Source organism: Molossus molossus, unplaced genomic scaffold (assembly GCF_014108415.1).
Source record: "Molossus molossus isolate mMolMol1 unplaced genomic scaffold, mMolMol1.p scaffold_m16_p_15, whole genome shotgun sequence".
Taxonomy (NCBI): Eukaryota; Metazoa; Chordata; class Mammalia; order Chiroptera; family Molossidae; genus Molossus; species Molossus molossus.
In genome coordinates, this window is record NW_023425350.1 from 43,633,256 (window position 1) to 43,656,185 (window position 22,930).

Here is a 22,930-nt window from a genome sequence, read left to right on the forward strand (position 1 = left end):
AAAATTCAACCCAGTCCAGATTTGCTCTGGAATAGAGGGGGTGGCTCAAAGACAGTCTGGCTTCAAAGACAGTCTCTGCATAAAATCAGAGAGGCTTGAAATACCAACAAGGTGAGATAGACTGAGCCCCTGATCAGTATAGTTGAGTAGATTCTGTCTGCATATTTGAAAACAAGATTAGCCACAGATAACAAAATTTAAATAGTTTAGAGTTGACTCTACACTTGCTCAGTTATTTATGTATTGCTTTGTGTATCAGTAAATCAGGCTCTACAATTAAAATGTAAATATATTACATTTCTAACCTCTGAAGGTCAATTAGGGTACACTGCACCTGTTACACTCATAAGTGTCTTGGATCCCAAAGAAGTCTTTAAAAATAAAAAAAAGAAAGAAAAACTTTAACCTCAATTTAAGAGTGTTAGAAATTGACATTTTAAAAGCTTAACAATCTTTCATTGGATTATTTAAAGAGAAGATTTTTTTGGGTAACCAAAACTGTACCATATAATGAATTAAAACTGGTAAAACTAGAGAACAAAATTAACAATGCTGATGACCCAATACCTTTCCATCAATGGGAACACCCAGTTCCTCTGAAAACAGGGGGTGAGTTATCCATTTGTAGGCTTCTTTTAGCTGAACTATGTCATTTCTTCCCAGTGACAGACTCTGTTTTCTGAATAACATAAAAATTAATTCACTGACATAAAAAATTTCACTTTTTCTACTAAAGGCAAGAGTTTATGCAATTATTTTAAAAATACGTATTAAGTGCCTATGTCCTAGGCACTATTGTACACATTAGATAAAAAGTAGAGAACAAAGCAGACAAAAATTCATAAGCTCATGGACCTTATATTCCAGTAAAATCAAGAAACTGCTTTTTTTAATGGCATACAGTTTATAAAGTTTCAAAGACAAAGGAGTACTAATGCATTTTTCTGAGCTAGAATTGCCAGATTCCAGAATGTATATATCAGAAGACAGAACAGTGGAACAGAGAGGATTGTTTATTGCTCAGAAACTACAAAACTGCACATTACAATCATTTTATCCAGACTCAAAATGTTTGCAACTCCTCTCCTCCTAATAATGGGGTTTACTTTTGGAACACTGATGTAAAAGCTATATTTTACTGCTGAAGAAGAAATATTAAATCCTAAAGTATCAATGTCTGAAATGCTCATCAACTTAATATCAGATAAATGTCTGAATAAAATAAATATCTGACATTCCCCCAAAATCTACTCATGAGCCAACAAATAGGTTTGGGGAAGTCCCTATTATGATTTCTAGCTTTTAGTTTGTAACCTAAAATTGTGATAGAAAGGAACCTAGGTAAGAGGAAAGGAAAAACATGGTATGATATTATTAAAACTGCTCTACTCTGCTGAGAACACTGCGGTATCACTAATAAACTAACAAGTCCACACCATTCATATAATTAAAACTTCAAATCAGACTGATGGCTATTCACAGGGCAACTTTTAACCAAAGAGATATTAAGGGCCAATTTGTGACTTATTTATTTAAATGTCTAATTTTTACTGATATAACCTGCCTCAGTAGCTCAGTTGGGTAGAGTGTCGTCCCGATACACCAAGGTTGTGGGTTCAATCCCCAGTCAGTACACATATAAGAATCAACCAATAAATGCATAAGTGGAAAAACAAATCAAATCAATGTTTCCCTCTCTCTCTCTCTCTCGAAAAATCAATTAAAAATTTTTTTATATCCTCACCCGAGGACATTTTTCTATTTTTTGTTCAGATAGAGGGGTAGAGAGAGAGAGGGAGGAAGAGAGAGAGAGAGACAGACAGACAGACAGAGAGACAGACAGAGAGAGAGAGAAACATCAATGTGAAAGGGACACATCAAGTGGTTGCCACCCACACGACCCAAGCAGGGCAGAAACAAACTGCAACCGAGGTACGTGCCCTGAGCAGGAATTGACCCTGGATCTCTCCGGACTGCAGGCCGATGCTCTAACCACTGAGCAAAACCGGCCAGGGCCAATTTAAAATATTTTTAATTAAAAAAATTAATTTTCACTAATAGAAATGACTACTTATAGTCAATATTTATTATAATTTAATTTTTCAAGACCAAAAGACACTACTAACCGAACGAAGGTAGAAAACAAGAAAGTAATTTAGCTAATGGCTAAATTTAATTGATTGTTAAAAAACAAATATACATTCAAGAACTTATTAAAATACTAAGTGTTTGAGCTTCATAAACTGTTTCTAATTTTCAGAAACATTTTTGGTATTTTAAAAGACTATCTTGATATTGTATCAATAGTTTAATGATATTTGCATTAAAAAGCATTACAGTTCAAAGGTAAATAATAAATGAGAATATATTTTAAAGGATAAAAAGTTGAAACAGAGAACACAAGAATGAAAAATTACTTAAAAATTGTACAAAGGGGGGCAGCAAAAGTCAATATTAAAAATGGGTTAAAACATTACTTAATATGTAGTTTAAAAAACTGGTATTTAATTTTTTTTATTAGAAAACTGGTATTTTAAATCCTTCATAGTCTTTAGAGCTTCTCAGTCCAGTTAGAAAATTTCAACTACATGCATTTTTTTCCCTTCAAGATTAAAGAGCTAGGGGAAAGGGTTAACAGATATCTTGGAAATCTTAAACTTATATATAAGGCAAAAATACAATACTTAAAATGCCAGGTTTTCAATCCTGTAACTTGAATGTGGCTAATAACTTTTCTAATATAATTTAGGGCAAATGTTTTCACAGAGGTCCCTAGCATATCCCTGATGGTTCTTCAGAGGAATTGGTATAAATACTAAATTCAGTCCCAATTTAGTACTTAGTAACTGCATTTCCCTCCTGTCATTTAACTACTGATGAGGAGGTCAATTTCAATCACTTTTGCTATAGATATAACATGACAACCAACTAGATCAAAGAGTCCAACACAATTAATTTTTTTCTAAATTCCCTGAATCAATTCTTTAATAGCAATTCTTCTATAATCTTTTGAACATAAAATGACCTAGGAACACTGAGGATAAAGATTAGGAATATTTCGCCCTGGCCGGTTTGGCTCAGCGGTTAGAGCGTGGGCCTGCGGTCCCGAGAGACCCGGGTTTGGTTCCCTCTAAGGGCATGTACCTCGGTTGCAGTTTGTCCCCGGCCCTGGTCGGTTGTGCGGGCGGCAGCCACTCGATGTGTCCCTTTCACATGGATGTTTCTCTCTCTCTCTCTCTGTTCCTCTCTCTCCCTCCCACTCTACCTGAACAGAAAGTGGAAAATGTCCTTGGGTGAGGATAGAAAAAAAAAAAAAAAAAAGATTAGGAATATTTCTATATTTTTTCTGTTCCAGTATCCCTACACTGAACGAGATCTTTTGGAAGAACTAATAAACTTAGTTTAAAATCCTTCAATAAGGAGTAACAACAGCAACTAATAAGCAATATGGATGGAAATTGAAAAATTTAGAAAATAGCATGCTCTGACTACATTAAAAACTTTCTCGCCTTGGCCAGTTTGGCTCAGCAGTTAGAGCTTTGGCCTACAGTCTGGAGAGGCCCCGGTTCGGTTCCCGCTAAGGGCATGTACTTCAGTTGCAGTTTGTCCCCGGCCCTGGTTGGTCATGTGGGTGGCAACCACTTGATGTGTCCCTTTCATGTCGATGTCTCTCTCTCTCTCTCCCTCCCACTCTATCTGAACAAAATATCAAAAAATGTCCTTGGCCCTGGCCAGTTTTGCTCAGTGGTTATAACGTCGGCCTGCAGTCCAGAGAGACCCAGGTTCGGCTCCCGCTGGGGGCATGTACCTCGGCTGCAGTTTGTCCCCGGCCCTGGTTGGGTCCTGTGGGTGGCAGCCATTCGATGTGTCCCTTTAGTGTCGATATTTCTCTCTCTCTCTCCCCCGCTCTATCTGAATTTAAAAAAAAAAAAAAAAAGTCCTTGGGTGAGGATAAAAAAAAAAGAAAAAACTTTCTCAAATATAGTATCAAATTTTATTATGCCAGAATCACAAGCATTTGAGACTAATCTAACATAACCTAGCTAAACTCCAAAACCTTTGATAAATATTTGTTTATTGCCCACTGAAAAGTGTAGATGTGAAATATAAAACAAACAAAGACAAATCAATTACTTCTTAAATAAATCACTTAATCAAATATAAGATTTTAACACAGAAATCTATACTTCTGTCTGAACTTTTCTCTCCGGAGTACACAGGAACCTCCAGCAGTTACATGGCCCTTTTTATTAAAAATTTTAGTTTTAAAATCCAAAAAGCTCCAAAAAATTTAAAAAATTTTTTTCTTAGCTCAGTTGGCAATCAAACCCTGACTTGAACATGTGAGAATGTTTAGAGATTTTGTTCATCAAACTTAGTATGAATATTCACACATTTCACTGTAGAAATATTAATGTGTTTAATTATATAGTAGCACCCCAGACCCTGGAGGGGAAGGGTATGCTATATATGGTATTTAACACCATATTACATTTCCAAAATCTAAAAATTTCTCAATTCCACAACACATTGGCCTTGAAGAGTTTCAGATAGAGGGCTGTGGACTTCTGTTTTCTGTCTTATCTATATATAAACTCATTACTGTTCTGCCTTAACTAAAATTTTACTTTGTATCTTTTGTAGCATAATTTGTTTCATAAATTAGTTTATAAAATTTATTATTTTAAAATAACTTGCCAAACTACATTATATAAGTGACCAATGAATATAAAGTATGTATTTACATTCATGTTAAATCTACAAAAAAGGCGAATCTGCTTTCATAGACTACTAATACGCTATGCAAATAAACCAATTAAATAAGGTTGACACCTAAATTTATAAAATAAAAATTTTCTTTGTGCCAATTTCCCTAGCAGCTAGTGAACTTGCTCTAAAAAAAGAGATAGTTGTAGTAAAAGTACTTTAAGAATCAGGTAGCTTATGTTTAAATAGCGGTGAAAATTCCCTACCTAAATTACTTACCCCATTTCCTGTTTTACCAGCAACCATGCAGCATGCTGTAGGCAATTTAGTCACACCCAGAAAGAAAAGGGAAAAAATGTTTATTGAAATTAAGTTCCAATATCATTACTAAAGGCTTAACTAATTTGCTAATCAAACTCCCCTTTTTGGGAGAGAAGCTGATGTTCAGAAATGTGACAATGACCTCAATCTCATTTAAAATCACAAATGAGGTTAAGATGCCACTTTGTAACACTGGCTTGCTGTGGCCTAGGAATTCAACAGGGGTATCCCCCACCCCCTACAGATTTCTATTTCTCATTAATGAGGTACAAGTGTTTTTTGTTTTTTTTAACATGGCTTAAAATATCTTACTATTGCAAAGGGAAAGGCCCAAAGTGACTGAGTACATACTATGTCCCTAAAACATAGAATTGAAAGCTCAGTTTTGTTTTTGTTTTTTAATAGGGCTAACACAGTTTTAATTCTATCTGATTAATGATATAAGTGTTTAGGAGTAAAAGGAACTAATGTCTGTAACTCACTCCAGAATACAACAAAACTAGGTGGTAGATAAATTGATGGCTAGATATATAATAAAGTAAATATAGAAAAATAGTACAATTGTAGGATCTAGGTGGGTATATATGGGTGTTCATTCTTTCAACTTTACTACATGTTTGAACATTCTCATAATAAAATGTTTGAGAGAATGTTCTGAGAAGGATTAATAGAAAACTGAAAAAATTGCTAAAATGAGGAAATAACATTCACAATCATGGTCATTATAAAGATTAAATGAAATTTATGTAAAATGCTTTGCACAGTAAGTGTGTGACACTAAGATTTCACAGTTTGTCATTCGACTACCATAGCTCTCACCTTAAAGAAAAGTAATTACATGTGCTGCCTCAGTGTACAGCATTTTGTGAAGATGACAGAAGCATGTAAGTCGATAAAATACAATACATAGTCTCTATCACTGGCCAGTGATTCACTCACATCACTTCAAGACCTAGTCATATCTATAGATCTATCTATCTATCTATCCACATACACCACTCACACACATACACACACTGTGGTTCATATGTAGAACCCCATTCTTTTAAACTTCAAATGGCCAGTGCCCTAGCCAGTTTAGCTCAGCAGTTAGAGCATCAGCCCGTGGACTAAAGAGTCAGGGGTTCGATTTGGTCAAGGGCACATACCTCGCTTATGGTTCAGTTCTTGGCCCTGGTCGGGGTTGTGTGGGAGGCAACCAATTGATGTGTCTCTTTCACATCGATGTTTCTCTCTCGTCCTCTCCCCCTCCCACTCTATCTGAAAATCAATAGAAAAATACCCTCAGGTGAAGATTAAAAAATAAACAAACAAACTTCAAATAGCCAGCAGGGCACCAGATACTTCTAAATACTTATGATCATTTGGAAACATCAGGTGCATTGCATTACTGCCTTTCAGACATAAATCAGAGTAAAATAATCACTGTCAAGGTAAGAACTAGAACAGTTTCCAATGCCTAACTCTCTCATCAGCACCTTCTGATTTATTTGTTTACTTTGTTAGCTCAACCTTTGAGAGTACTACAGAACCCTTCCATCTCTCTGTCCACTTACTCAAGCCCTCTTTGAAAGCATATGAGCATGGTATAATATACAAATTATTAGCAGTCAGAAGACTCTCAGATCCCAAACTGCTCTACTATAGGTAGTTCTGGAATCTCCCTCATCAGTGGAATCCTCTTGGGTTTCTGAACTATAGAAAACTATTTTATCTGTCCCCTCTTTAAGGGGGCTCAGACTCATCTGTTCTTTTTCAATAACGTTTTTCTCTCCTCTTTTGAGGCAAACTCTGTTCCCAACAGTCACTTCCAGGTGATGCCATCAAGTCTGCAATGTTTCCTGTTATCCATCCTCTGATTATAAAGTAGGTTGCCAAGGGAAACCAGATGACCAGGTTTTGAGTAGCATGTAAAATTAAATCAAATCTCTTCAGTACGTGAGATCTGCTAAAAAGATTTTCCCTTCCTAATCATCTGTGGGCTCCCTGCTCAAGCACGCTAGCAGGTTGTGCAAAACTAATCGCACAGCAGGGGCTAGAAAGCTGAATCTCAAAGTCCATGGTGCTCAATTCTACAATTCTTACCAAGGGCTAATCATGCCCTGAACCTGCTTCTGCTGAGGAAAAAGAAGTACATTTCCCCCTTTTAGGTCACCGAGATCACTTTACATTTCCGTAGTCAATGGGAAAAATTCATTCGCTAGAGCAAGCAATTTAGTTCTTCTTTCCCAAAAGAATCGAAAGGCATTCGAGTTTAATCAGATTTGATGCCAAAGACAGTATATTGTCTCCTGAAAATTCGGGAACCATACAATTTAATCCTGGACTCTACTTTAACTTTATTAGAGAATTCTACGCAAGTTCTAAATGAGGCAGTGGAATAACATGCTTGCTGAAGTGCTATGTACTCTGGACATATATACACACACACCATGGGAAGTCTGTGCCTTTTGAACTTAGAGTTCTGAGGTGGGGTTTATCTAGCACCTAACAATGAGAGTGGGTGATGTAGGGCCAGGGACTGAGGCTGAGTCAAGCAGAGGTGGCAGGAAGGAAAGACAGAGAGTAAGAGGAACATTATAAAAGTGGCACGTTGAAAAATTACAATGTAGTAAAGTAGTAGCTTAGGGTATGTATATATGTACATAAATGTGAGTAGGGAGGTCAACAACTAGAAATGAAACTGGAAAGGTCAGCAGGTTTTTAGTGCAAAGCTAGGGCATGAATCCAAAGTCTGAAACTACAACATGAGAAATGCCACATTTATGTATCTACAAAGACCCATAGCAGCACAAAGAAGAAACAACATTGATCTGTAATTCATCAAGTCACAATGTAACCTCACAATCATCTTCACACTATTGCTTTTCTTATGAGGTAGCTTAAGAGGAAAATAAAATATTTCTTGTACCAAAATATTTCTTTGTCATGAAAATGTAGTGTAAAAAACAGGCATATGTTCCAGAAAAATGACAGAATGATTATTGAAAAAGACAGGCCACTTTTCTCAGATATGTTGCCTATCTGGCCCTTACAGAACCTGAGTCTGTAATTCCTGAGAGAGGAAAACAAACACTAGACTAAAAGGCAGGCTCTGCCTCTAAATATTGTGTGATCACTGTCAAGGTGGCTGGCTTATCCTCTGCATGTTGGTTTCTCAACAATAACATGAAAGGGCTCTACACTGCATTATTTTGGGGGTACCACCTATGTGGTGAGATCTTTACTAAGAATACAGAGATGAAAGACCAGTCTCTGCCCATATGGAACCCATGATCTAGAAGAGAATAAAGGGAGTAAAATGATAATAAAATGTAATAATAATAATAATAAATAATATTGATAAAAATACAGAATGGTGGTGGCTATGACAGGGACATATTTAGGGGGAACATGTGAGGCATTCTCAGCTCAGTCTTGTAGGAGAAGTGACACCTAATCTGAACTGTGAAGGATCAATTACTTAGAATTAACTGGGCAAAGAATGGGGAAAGTATGTTCCAAACATAGAAACTCTATGGTGCAAAAACCAGACAGCATCAGGAAAGTTCTGGGAACTGTAAGTCAGTGGTCCCTGGAGAGCTGAGGACATGTGGCTGGAGAGTGCAAAGGAGGAAGCATGCCTTAGATCACAGAACTATTGTACTTATGCTAAGGGGTTTAGGTTTTACTCTTAAAGCAACATGGTACCACAGCAGGATTTTAAGCAATGGAATGGCATGACCATATCTGTCTTCAGGAACGCTCACTCTGGTTGCACTGTGAATTAGCAGAGGAAGATGGGAACTAAGGGAAATGAAGACATGTAGTAAACTAAAGCAGTGATTCAAGCAAGAAAGAGTATATTATGGCAGTGCTGGTGCAGATGGAGAAGAGTAGGCAGCTGTAAGAGGTAGAAAGACACAAATCAAGAAAACTTGATTAGCAGGGATGTTGGGGTTTCAAATGACCACGAATGCCCTTAAACTCTTTGAATCCTATACATCTGTTGGACTCATTTAAAATAACAAAGATGTGCCCTGGCCGGTTTGGCTCAGCGGTTAGAGCATCGGCCTGCGGTCCGGAGAGACCTGGGTTCGGTTCCTGCTAAGGGCATGTACCTCGGTTGCAGTTTGTCCCCGGCCCTGGTTGGTCGTGCGGGTGGCAGCCACTCGATGTGTCCCTTTCACATCGATGTTTCCCTCTCTCTCTCCCTCCCACTCTATCTGTGCAAAAAATGGAAAAATGTCCTCGGGTGAGGATAAAAAAAATAAATAAATAAAATAAAATAAAATAACAAAGATGCCCCGCCCGGTTTGGCTCAGCAGTTGGAGCGACAACGGCCTGAGGTCCAGAGAGACCCGGGTTCGGTTCCCGCTAAGGGCACATACCCCGGTTGCAGTTTGTCCCCAGCCCTGGTTGGTCGTGCAGTTGGCAGCCACTCGATGTGTCCCTTCACGTCGATGTTTCTCTCTCTCTCTCTCTTCCTCTCTCTCCCTCCCACTCTATCGGAACAAAAAAAAAGATAATACAAATATAGACTTGTACCAACAGGGAAATGACAATAGTTGTTTGGGCAGCTAGCGGTATTACCCTCTGCTCCCACTTCTTCTTCCAATACATACACATGCATATGTATACACATTTATGTATTTTTATTGCACACAAATAGCCAGTGGGAACTAGGCTCAATGATGAGTTTAGTAACAATAGAAACCCTTCTTCCCTCTTCTCACCCAGCACAACTGCCTAAAATTTCCTCCTCCTTTTCTTCTTTCCCCTCCTCCCCCTTCCTCTCCCCCACCCCCCACCTTCCTCTCCCCATCCTCCTCCTCCCTACTCTCCAGTCTGCTACAACCCAAACCTCACAAAGGCCCCACTCCTGACCTTGTGGCAGGTGTGGTGTCAAGTGTGGGGGCAGAAAGAGGAAGGTAAGGAAGAAGGGAGAACATGCTTCTATGACCCTGCTGGACTACCACACAGCTGAGGTAAAGGCCCCTCCCCCACGTCTCCTCACCCCTAGTCTCCTCACCCCACATCTCCTCACATCCACCATCTCCCTGCCTCAGTCTCACTCTTCTTTTCCCCAGATATCAGACCTGTAATATAATGACCAACAGTCTGAATCTGGGTATCCATTTTGATGGATAAAACTTATGTCAGCTTTGTATAAAAACTTCTACAAATCCTCGATATTATCTTACCCAGTGTTGAGAAAAAAAGAAAATAAAATGAACATAAGACCTTCTCACTCCAGCTTTTCTTACTACTGTTGGCAGTAAAATCCTCTAGATAGCATTAAAAAGGTTGAACGTTTTATTTTTGACAGGCAAGAGGGGAGAAGCAAGGACAAATCAGCCAAGATGGAACAACTCTGCAGGTCCAAATTAGGTTGTACAGCTCTACTGACCCAATTTCAGGAGAATTACTCTTCTATGTGGTGAGTTTTAAGGAGAACTTCTGTCGCACTATCCAATACTCTAGGTGCTGATGTTTGCCTACCTCTGAAGGATGTGATTGGAAATAATCACAAGAAAATTCTATAGGGGTGGGAAGGAAGGGTTGGAGTGGAGACGGGGGGGGGGAAAAAACCAACAGAACAGCTACAATGAACGAAAGGCTCTGAGATAGACATAAAGATAGCTATGGTTCAGTCTTGTCCGTTAGTGTCCTGTGCTAATGAGGGGATAACTTGGCAACTGAATTTCATGTAACTCTAGAGTTAATAACATCAGTAAAGCAAAGACATCTCAACAAAAACTGCTAGCAACTGGGTGTGGCTGAGAGGGTGCAGACGTATCCTCCTAGAATTTGACTTTTGAGAACTAGCATCTTCGGTAAAATACCAGTAAAGGGAACATGCCGATTCAAGAGACATCAATGTATCAACTGGCTCAATTTCAATAGTCATAAATACAAGTTCACTTCAAAATTACTACCAAGAAAAACAGCTCTTAAAAGTAAATTTTAAGTTTTGAAATACCGAGACAAATTAATTGTTAATTGCTGAGAATCAATTCATTGTTGAAAAAATTCTCTTCAATAAATAACTCAAGAACTATATGAAAAGAACTATTCAAAAATTATTCCAAGTTATCACAGGAAAATTACAAGACTGGAAACATTCTATATGTTGAACTTGATTTACACGGACTATATCTTAGGGAAAAGGATTTATTTATTGAATTGATTGGAGTGACATTGATTTATTAAATTTAAAAAAAATTTTAGATATTACTTTTAATATATTAAAGGAATTTATTATTATAAAATCATCAGACTTCTAGCTTCGAGATGGTCAAAAAAAGACCTTTCTGCCCATCTCTCCTCTGGAAAATCATCTCAAAATAAGATGGAGAATGAGAAACAGAAAAGAGAAACTCTATCTAACAATGAAACAAGAAAACAATTCATCACCCCAACTCTCAATATGAAGACAGAAAGGGGATGTGGGAGCACAAAGCAGAGCCCAGAAAGCTGATCCCTAAGTGTTGGCAAAGGGAGGTACCTGCTCCTCCAAACCCCAGCAAAGTTGAGGACTAGAGGCATAAAACAACAGAAGGTGAAACGTGGGTTTAAATAAAGAGAGGGGTTGAAGGCCTGCAGAAGAAATGAACTAACCCCAAGGCCCCCTCCCTGACACCAAGCAAGAACAGACTTATACTCTGGGAAACTGAACTAGTGGCATCTACACTCAGGAGCCCCTGACAAGAGGATGGCTGGAGTGAAGCCCTTCCTACAAGGAAAACAGTAGGGTTCAGTGAAAATATGAAAGCGTATTATAATTCGTAGTTGGGCAAGGGTACAAGGTTGCAATACACTGTTGCAAACTGGTACCATCTTTTAGGAGGGCAATTTGTAAAAACATATCAAAATTTTAATCAGTTCAAAAAGAACAGTTGTCTGTATCTTTGGATGCAAATCTCATTCCCTATAAACACAATAGCTAGCTTTAGAGGTGTTGTGATAATAGAATGTTTAGTAAACTGTAAAATGTACACCCACACACCCCCCAAAGATCATGATCTTGTTTTGTTGTTGTTGTTTTTAACATTTTTTTCCCCTTCTTTATTGATTTTTAGAGAGAGAGGAAGGGACAGGGAGAGAGAGATAGAAACATTGATGAGAGAGAAGATCGATTGGCCCTGACCGGGAATCAAATCGGCGACCTTTTGGTGCATAGGTCGACGCTCAACCACTGAGCCACACCGGCCAGGCCATGATCTTGTTTTTAAAGAAAATTTTTTCTCCAACTTAAGAAATTGTATTATACTTTGAGAAACAGGTTATGTATCAAGCTATTTATATTTGAGGCTTTCTAAATTTATCAAAACCATGCACTGAAAACTTCTAACAAAATCTTTCCAAATAAACAATAAACTCCTCTGATCTGTGAAGGTGTAATGTGCCTGCCACCTCCTTTTCATTCCAGGAACTTGCAATAAGTAGTCAGAACCAGGATGGCAAGGAGATCATAAAGTATCCTAGAGAAAACATGAAATTTTGAGCTAAAAAGAACTGAGTTCAAGTTCTCTTCCTACTTAGCAGCAAGTGATTTGGGGCAATTAAGTGCCTTTTGGTGCTCAATTCCTCATCTGTAAAACAGGAAAAATGCTGTTTCTTATGTAATTAAAAGTTTCAATGAAATAGTCTACAAAAAAAATATTAACTGTTGTCTTTATAATGCTAACTCATTGTATAATTCAAAAGATATACTAAACTTCTTCTTGAAGCACATTTGTAAACAGGGGGCTTTCCTCAAGTCTTACCCCTTCCAAACTTTCAGTTCTAGTTTTAATCTACAAGTTTAAGGAAGGTGATAAGTTAAAATTTTTGTTGTGAATCTGAGTATGGAACAGCATCTGCATTGGGCCGGTTTCTAGCTATGAATGCTGGTTAACAGGTATGCAAAACATAAAGGCAAATGATCAAGACAGGTCAGACCCACACGCCCAACAACAAAATGCAGTAAGACACTGGGGAAAGGAGAAAGGCAGGGGTCCTGGACCTTAAATCCTGTCCAGTTTAAATCCTGCCAATATCTTTACTAAAATACCATGATATAGTATTAGGAAGGAAAGGAGGGAGGCAGAGAGGGAGAGGAAAATGGGGGAAGGGGGAGGTGAAAGAGAAAGAGGCAGACAGCAATAGGGTAGAGATAGTGAGAGAGAAAGAAGAAAAAAGAAACCACAGATTCCTAAGAATACTTTGGTGAAGGCCTGTCTAAAGGGAAAGCTCTGATGTGTGGGGAATTTCAAGCACATTTCTAGAGAATGGCAGTGTAGTGAGTTATTCATATTCTACCACTAATTTGTACAATATGATATAAAAATAACTAAACAAATTTAAAAAGGCCTAAGTTCATGAGATGTCAAAAGTGATTATTAAATGCCTCATGAATCTTCCCTTCTCTTCCATCTACCACTCCTCTATTCCATAACCTTAAAATCTGCAAACACTGTAAGGATCGTAAGTCAGTGGTCCCTAAAGAGCTGAGAACATGTGGCTGGGGATTATAAAGGAGAAAGCAGGCTTTCTGAGTGTAAATCCTATTAAATGCCAAAAAAAATATAAACCCTACCGTACATTTTTCTTCACATATTGCCTCTTCATATTCTTCTGTATAACTAATTTATAAAATAAAAACTAAATTGGTAGATTTCCATTAGGGTTGTTATTGTATAAAAAAGTATTTCTAACCTCACAGATAAAAACAAAAACAAACAAACAAAAAACAAGACAGTATAGCTTGTTTTTGGTACTTTGTTTAATGTAGTAAATGAAAATAATGTAACTATAATAAAAATTTGAGACAAATGCACAAATTATATCTTATAAGTAAACAAATATATTTGGACTTCTGGGTAAAGAAAGAAGATCAAATGCAGGGATGAATTTTTGCTAATCTTCTAAACCAATAGTAAAGAGATTTGTTAAAAGTGCATAAAATCTACCAGGATGGAGGCAGGGAGAAGGTAGGACATAACAACTTGGAAGATGGAAAGCCAATAAAAGAGTGGTAAAGGACTTAACAGACCCCCCAAAAAAGCTGAATCCTAAGCTGGCAGCAGGGCAAACTGATACACAATCAGCAAAAGTATAAGGAATAAATAGCACGAAAGAATCTGGAAATAGAGGTAGGAGGAGCAAAAAAAGGAAAATTGATTGAAATGTTTGAAAAAGAGGTAGATCCTTAAACTCCCCTCCCCCACTCCATGCAGCCAGTGAATGCCCCTCCCTAACTCCTATAAAAGCCTTTTTCCTGGAGATGGTAAAATGGGGTCTTTAGATTGGGAATCATGAGTCACATTTACTTCACTGAGTAAACACAGGCACTAAGATCACGACATACACTCACTACTACTGCCCCCACCTCAGTCCCTAGACCTTGGCAGTTCTCTAGATAGGAGACTGCATCTTCTGTGAGGAACGTGCCCTGCTCAAGAGGAAAGACTCAAAGATAATGACAATGGAGACAATAAAACACTCAGTCAACCATCCCTCCTTCCTCATGACTCAACTTACAATTGCTTCTCATTCTGTACTTCATTTTTTTAAAATAGGTTTTTATTGATTTTTTTAGAGAGAGAGAGGGAAAGGAAGAGAGAGATGGAAACATCAATGTGAGAGAGAGACAGCTGCCTCCCGCAGGACCCAACCAGTGCCAGGAATCCAACCTGCAACCCAAGTACTTGCCCTTGACCAGGAATCGAACCTGAGACTCTTTTATCTTAGGGCCGCCATTCTAACCACTGAGTCAAATCGGCCAGGGCTGAATAGCTTTTAAATTAATATATAACAAGAATAATATGACCCTTTAATTTGTCACATAGATATATATACAGGAGTGGACAAAAGTAGGTTTACAGTTGTTTTTATAGAAAATACAGTCATTAATAAAGGGCGGATAAATGGGGATAGAAAGAGACTTTGCTTTGGGCAATGGGGGCATGGTGCTGTGTACAGATGATGTTTTATTGAATTGTACACTTAAACTTGTATGGGTTTTGTGAACCAATGTCACCCCAATAAATTTAATTAAAAAACTTTTTTTTAGAAAAGACATTCCATCACACACAAAAAGTTTGTGGTTAGAGCGTCAGCCCATGGACCTAAGAGTTGCAGGTTCGATTCCGGTCAAGGCTGCATACTTCGGTTGTGGTTCGATCCCTGGCCCTGGGTAAAGGTTGTGTGGGAGTCAACCAATCGATGTTTCTCTGTTTCTCTCCCTTCCTCTCCCAACTCTGTCTGAAAGAGATGGAAAAATATCCTTGGGTGAGAATTTAAAAAAAAAAGTTTTGTTACCATGTGTAGTTGATGGGTGTTAACTAGACTTATTGTGGTGATCATTTTGCAGTATAGACATATATTGAATCATTATGTTATATATCTAAAATTAATATGTTATAATCAATTGTATCTAATTTTTAAAATAATTAAATATATAACTATGTAATAAGATATTGAAAAAAAGATGTGAAGAGTGAAAGAGATTTAGAACAACTATTTCACAGAAATACTTAAACTCAATAAACATTTAAATAAATGAATGAATGTAACATTGATACCTGATTAAATTCAATAAACAGTAAAACTCTAAATAAATAAATAAATAAATAAATAAATAAATAAATAAAGTGTTTTATACAACCAAAGTAACATTTAAGAGACATATATAAAGTCAATAGAGTAAGCAAACTCCTCACTACCCCTGAGGAGGGACCAATAAGCCAAACTAATAGTACCATATTGCCCTCTACTGGACTCCACCAGTAAAGATAAACCTAAAAGAATTAAAAGGACTTTAAAATGTTTACTTTTTAAAGGACTTAATGAAATTCTCCTTAATCTTAATTACACCCACAAAATCCCTTTTTAGAACAGAAACAAACTCATAGATACAGAGAACTTTATGTTGCTTGCCAGATGAGAGGGGGTTTGGGGAATTGGACGAAAAAGGTGAAGGGATTAAGAAGTATAATTTGGTTGTTAGATTTAGGAACCTCGAAGGGAAGGAGGAGGGGGCAAGAAGAGATAAACCAAAGAATTTACATGCATATATGCGTAACCAATGAACACAGACAATAGTGTGGGGGTGGGAGGGAGGAGGGGGATCAATGGGGGAAAAATAGGGGGACATCTGTAATGCATTTAACACTAAAGATAAGTTTAAAACTAAAGAAAGAAAGAAATCCCTTTTTATTTTTCACATACAACAACATTTACAAATTTGGGGGATTAGAATGTGGGCTACCACAAAATGCCTTCCCATTTGTCCTTGTTCCTCTGACAGTAGAATGTTCCATCTGAATATGGCATTCCGGGAACAGCCAGCACTGAGCCAAACAGGACTGCCACCTTCATCTTTCCAGATATTACACTTCTAATATCTGGACTAAAATCACACCTCTAATTCTTTATTTTTTAAATCCTCACCCGAGGATATTTTTTTGTTTATCATCAGATAGAGTGGGAGGGAGGGAGAGAGAGGGAGAAAGAAACATCATGTGAGAGAGACACATAGACTGGTTGCCTTCTGGATTAACCACACCCGAGATACATGCCCTTGACTGGAATCAAACCTATGACTCATTGGTCCACAGCCTACACTCTAACAGCTGAACCAAACAGGCCAGGGCACACTTCTAATTCTTTTTTTTTATTTTTATCCTCACCGGAGGACATTTTTCGATATTTTGTTCAGATAGAGTGGGAGGGAGGGAGAGAGAAACATCGACGTGAAAGGGACACATCAAGTGGAACCAGGGCCGGAGACAAACTGCAACCGAGGTACATGCCCTTAGCGGGAACCAAACCCAGGTCTCTTCAGACTGCCAGCCAACGCTCTAACCGCTGAGCCTAACTGGCCAGGGCGCACCTCTAATTCTTATCAGGCCATTCACTAAAACCCCTCAACCTTGTCTATAAACAGTTTCTAAACCACTCCTGCCCATCCTTTAATTGGCAGTTTTCTAAACCCAAGTGGAAGAACTTATGTTTATTTCTGTTAAATTTCATTTTGTTAGATTTTCCCTATTATTATTATTATTTTTTTTTATCCTCACCCAAGGACATTTTTGCATTTATCTTCAGATAGAGTGGGAGGGAGAGAGGAAGGAAGAGAGCGAGAGAAACATCAACGTGAGAGAGACATGTCGACTAGTTGCCACCCACATGACCCCAACCAGGGCCGGGGACAAACTGCAACTGAGGTACATGCCCTTAGTGGGAACCGAACCTGGGTCTCTCTGGTCCATGGGCTGATGCTCTAACCGCTGAGCCACACCGGCCAGGGCCAATTTTCCCTATTCTTGAGATCTTTTTGGATCTCAGTTCTAACACTCAACCTATTTGCTATACACTCAACTCTTGTCATGCACACTTGAAGTGAGTGTTTCCATTATATCATCAATGATAGAAATCATGAACAGGACAAGGTATGAAAAGAGTCCTGCAGCACTTCAGAAATCTGTCCAAAGTTCCACGATTCTTAAATATCAATGTGTACGTGAACTGTCAAGGGGCTTTCTATGCCCCATCTCTGGAGATTCCAATTTAGGAGGTCTGAGACAAGGCTCAGAAATCAAAACCTTTCCCCAGGTTTCAGGTGGTTGATCTTCAGACCACATCTGGAGAAACACTGTCCAGTTCCATATCCATCAGCTGCTTCTGGGTACAGCCAGTCAGGCACAGTCCACCCACCTATCTTCACACCCTGCTCATGTTCCTGTCCCTTTCAGGAAGTTATCATAAGAAACCTAGTCGATGACTAGCTGAATTCCAATCACACCAGTGCTACTGTATTCCCCTGCTCTACCAGTCCTGCTACTTGTGAAAGGAAGAAATGTTGCAGACATGATTTGTTCTTAGCAAACCAAGTGTGTTGACAACCAAGTTTGCCTTATTTTCAGTGCTCACAGTTTATTCTTTAGTTCCTGATCTAGAATCTTTCCTGGGTTTTAGTGTCAAGCTCACCAGCTGGTATTTAATAGAACCAACTGTCTTCACCTTTGGAAAATAGGAACTGACCTTATCTGTCTCCAGTCATTTGGAAAATCTGCTACCTTTTTTTAGGGAGAGAGGAAGAAAGAGGCAGAGAGAGAGAAACATTGATGAGAGAGAACATTGATTGGCTGCCTCCTGCATGCTGCATGCCCCCCAACCCCCGACTGGGGATTTGGCCCACAACCTGGGTATGTGTCCTGACCAGGAATCAAACCGACAACCTCTTGCTGCATGGGTGACTGCTCAACCACTGAACCATACCAGCTGGGCGAAAATCTGTTATCTTTTACAAGCTCTCAAAGATCATGGACAGCTTCAAGTTCTTTCTGAATCTACCTTGGAATATAATTCATCCAGTCCCAACCACCTGAACCCATTTAGAGAAGCTTCACCATGTGGAGTTTTCATTCTTCCCTACCAATGATTATTCTACCCTTTTCAGATGAAGATGATTTTTCCTGACAGAAAGAACAGAAGCAAAATAGGATTTTCTGAGTTCTGCTTTCTCTGTATCGTCCATCAGCAAGATACTATCAGTTCCAAATAGCAGATCAATCCCCCTTTTCATCTTTTTCTTGCTCTAAACATAACTTCAAGTACCCCAAGTCTTCCTTAGCAATTCTTGCAAGTCTCTACTTATGGAAATTGTCTCTGCTAGTTGCAACTCTTACAGATCTAAACCTCCTTACATTTGCATTAATTTGACTTCAGCTTTCCTCTCTTTTTTTTTTTTGAAAATGATCTCAGGTAGGGGTTCATTAGACTAGTCTTACTATTTTTGAAATTTTCCAAAATAAAAAGTCAAATAAATATATCTAAATATATAAATACAAATGTTTATGTAACTAAGGAAGGAAGAGGAGGAGGAGAGAGAGAGGAAATTATTCCCCATTTCTTCCTCATTGGGATATATTTTTATCCCTAAACTTTCTTTTATTGGTTGGGATAATTTTGTTTTAATTAAAGTCTCAATTGCACTTTCTCTGTACCTCCAAATCCTTTTCATTTATCTTCCATCCCAGATTCCTATGCTATTTTTCTTCAACCGTTTTTCCTTTGGACTGCTTGAAATCCATCTACCAAAAGTCTAGGACAAGGACTTCCAGTGAAGATGGCAGCGTAGGTAAACGTGGTCTTGCCTCCTCCCACAGGCACAACAAAATTACAACTAAACCACAGATTCCGGTCAAGGGCATGTACCTCGGTTGCAGTTCAGTCACCAGCCCTGGTCAGGGTCATGTAGGAGGCAACCAGTGGATGTTTCTTTCTCTCTCTCTCTCTCTCCCTCCCTCCCTCCCTCCCTCTCTATCTGAAAATAAATAGAAAAATATCCTCAGGTGAGAATTAAAAAAAAAGAGAGAGAGAGAAAACCTAATGAAATGTAATGGACACAAAACTAGAGAAATTTGGCAATTTAAGTGGCATAGCTTTAGTCAAGGTACACAGCTGGCAATGCCAGAATAAAGTCTGTAAATACCTGCTGCAGCCATCCCCTCATTTTAAATGCTACCCTAATAATCAATGCAGTTAACAAGTATACTGGCTAAGAGTCGTGACATTTCTCTTGTCCAGATGGGAATTTTAGTTTACTATATGGTTTGTGAGGATTAATAGAAAAATGAATGCCCCAAATAAACAAGTCTTAGGAATCTTTCATTTTTATGGTAAATAATAGTATCACTAGGTCATTTTAGTACAACTGGGTCATTTTATTTGAGATTTAAGAGTCAAATGGAAAAATCCCCTAATATATCTATCTCACTAACTTGTCTTTCTATTAACTGGGTTTTGATTTTTTTTTTTTTAAGTCAGGTTATTTAATGTTGAGGTAATATTCAAATTTGTTAAGTGCAAGATGTAGCAAACCAAGAAACAAAAAAGTCTTTTGCTGTTACCTCAGTTCTTACTATAGTGGCCTCTTTGGTGCAACCATAGGTAAGAATCATGGTTCCTCCCTCCATTTTCAGGTGTTCATGACTTGCAATATTTAAAAAATAATAATAATTTTAAAAAACATAATGATAAAAGAAAGTCACAAAGTGAAACATAAACAAAATTTGCTGAAGAAATCTGGGTTGTGAAAATAGTAAGCTGCATATAAAACTGCATACTTTTGAATAATTATTATTCTTAAGAAATGAATGGGTAAAAATATACTACTCATTAACAAAAAGGAAAACAATGTGAGTCACAACACACTAACCTGGAGAAAGTAATAATTTCCCAATAATAGGAACAGTCACACATTTCTACTAAATAGTTCAGAGGTTAAAATCAGTTACAAAAGTAAGTAGAGTTTAAGCAGAATAATTTTATTTTTTAAAACAGCATCTTCTATTTCTGACATGGAATGTAAATACTTCATAAGTAGTCAATAAGTATTAAACCAATATTGTTAAAATCATCACATAAATATGATAAAATGTAGCATTAGCTGGAGAAGCATGGATAGCACTAGTCTGTGAAATTATGGGACCTGAGTTTGACTGAACCTAGCCAGTAAAATGAAGAATTAAATGAGGTAAAAAATAAAATAAAATAAAAAAACAAAAAAATCATCACATAAGTATAAAACTATAAACTTTCAGAGGAGTTTAGTGGTAAGATATATAACTTAAAAAATATACAGTTGACACTTGAACAAAGTGAGGGGTTAAAGGGGGTGCACCCCCCATTCTAACCCCTGCCTCCCCAGCAGTTAAAAATCTATGGATAACTGCCCAGTCTGGTTACTCAGTTGGTTGGAGCATCATCCCCTACACCAAAAAGGCTGCAGGTTCAAAACCCCGTCAGGGCACATACCTAGGTTGTGAGTTGGTCCCCTGTCAGGTCACATATGGGTGGTAACTGATGGGTGTTTATCTCTCATATCAATGTTTCTCTCTCTCTCTCCCTCTCCCTTTCTCTCTCTCTCTAAAATCAAACATATCCTCAAGTGAAGATTTTAAAAAATTTGTCGATATCTTTTGACTTCCCAAAAACATAACTACTAATAACCTACTGTTGACCAGAAGCCTTGCCAATAACATAAACACACACATTTTGTATGTTACATGTATTATATACTGTATTTTTACAATGAAGCTAAAGAAATTAAGAAAATCATAAAGAAAATAAATTTACAGTATTTATTTAAAAACAAAAACAAAAAACTGTATAAGTAGACCCATGAAGTTCAAACCTTTGTTGTTCAAGGGTCAACTATACTTCTTATTCCTATTTTTGTTACTTAAACACTGCAACTTTTTGTGAGTCACTTAGCTTTTGGAAGTCTGTTTCTCTCTACCAAAACTGGACCCTGAAGATGACCTACCAGTGAGAAATGCTTTGATGACTGACTAGAAAATAACTTTGTGTTTATAAACCTCAGTATATTATCATCATCACCTTTACCTTTTCATTTGCTCAGTTATCTTGTCATCAACAGAGGTACTACTTAAAATCATCTACTTTTTTTCACTTCTCAGCTATTGTCTATCATTTAATAAGTTTTAAATCAATTTTCAACTTTTTAGGGGCCAAATAAACATTCTAAACCAAAGAAAGTAACAGTATAAGATGCAATATTCTGGTGATGCTTTGGGATTCTTAACAAAAAGACTATATATATGTTTAGAACTCATTGTTGTAATTTGAGATTACAGAGGTTCATGTAATAGTATTAACAAAAATAGTTTTATGTTTTCATGTCAGTTTTGACACACAAGAATGTTATAGTAATGACTATTATTGTGTTTTTCACTAACAATGGAAAAAAGTTAAAATAAAAATAAGGCCATTTCCCTTTTTACCACTGACTCAAAGAGGCGCTACCATTTTGTATCAGAAAATAAGAAGATTCGTCATAATTGAAATGACCCTATCCTAGGGTCATTATAAAATGCACACTTCTGCCCCCACCACACACATACTCAAGTCTCTGGATTCCTGGTCAATTCTTTATCTCTGACCACACAGATCTAATCCTCAATGAATGTCTTCTACTGAATGAGGACCTCTTAAAAAGATGGCAGTCCTGTGATGAATACACTAAATTGAACCAATAATTCAACATTATTCAACATTATTAAGCAGCTATAACAATATAATGCTTTCAATCATTCAATAAATACACAAAATGTAAAAAATGTAATGTGGTAAGAAATATTTGTGTATTTGTATTTTTTGAGAAACTTCTAGCATACATTTCACATGTAATTTTGTATGTGTAAATGGCCTTACCTCTCTTACAGATTGCTGTGGTGGGAAAGAGACTGAAAACACTAAGTTGGTGAATTCAAATCCAGAGGCCTCAACCTTTTGGCATACCTACAAAAGTATTACATAAAAATTATTTTTATTACATAAAAGAGTATTATATAAATTCCCAGGAATTGCTTAAAATGTTATACTAATCTTTATAACGTAGATTTTTGGTCCAGATGACTCTGCAAAACTTCCAAACTTTCACCTTTGAGTAGGGAACACTCATAAACATCCTGAAATCAAATATTTGCTAACTATGATCCTGAAAACTGACATCACCAAAACAGCCAGGACTTACCCACAGAACAATCTGCTGAATGTCAAAATAGTTTTCTATTAGGTTACCCCATAATCTAAAAAAGATTTTAAACAAAGTAAGGCTAAATATGGCACACTTGACAGCTGGAAACAAAAGATAATCCTACATTCAAACATGTACCTCCCACAAGGCTATAACATTTATCTTTTCTAGACACTAATAGATAATGACTAAGAAAGAACTTTTCTCTAACTTCTTATGGCAAGAAGGGAACATTGCCATTTTTTGTTTTAATTGAATAGCACTCATGACTGAAATACATAAATGGATACATATTTCATTACTTTTCAGTTATCATGTTGATAAAAAGGTAATTTGAGATTTAAAAAAAGTTTTCATTTTTTGAAATAAATT

At 37.3% G+C, this 22,930-nt stretch overlaps 1 protein-coding gene across 1 annotated transcript in view; it reads right to left on the reverse strand.

Annotated features, from left to right (window-relative positions):
• PUS10 (pseudouridine synthase 10) overlaps positions 1-22,930 on the reverse strand; it is a 56,003-nt gene that overhangs the window by 26,103 nt on the left and 6,970 nt on the right. Inside the window, exons 4-6 of the mRNA XM_036262466.1 lie at positions 22,234-22,320; positions 4,987-5,021; positions 568-679 (exon numbers count right to left, since the gene is read on the reverse strand). Coding sequence (XP_036118359.1) covers positions 568-679; positions 4,987-5,021; positions 22,234-22,320 — 234 coding nt within the window. The remainder of the gene's footprint in view (positions 1-567; positions 680-4,986; positions 5,022-22,233; positions 22,321-22,930) is intronic.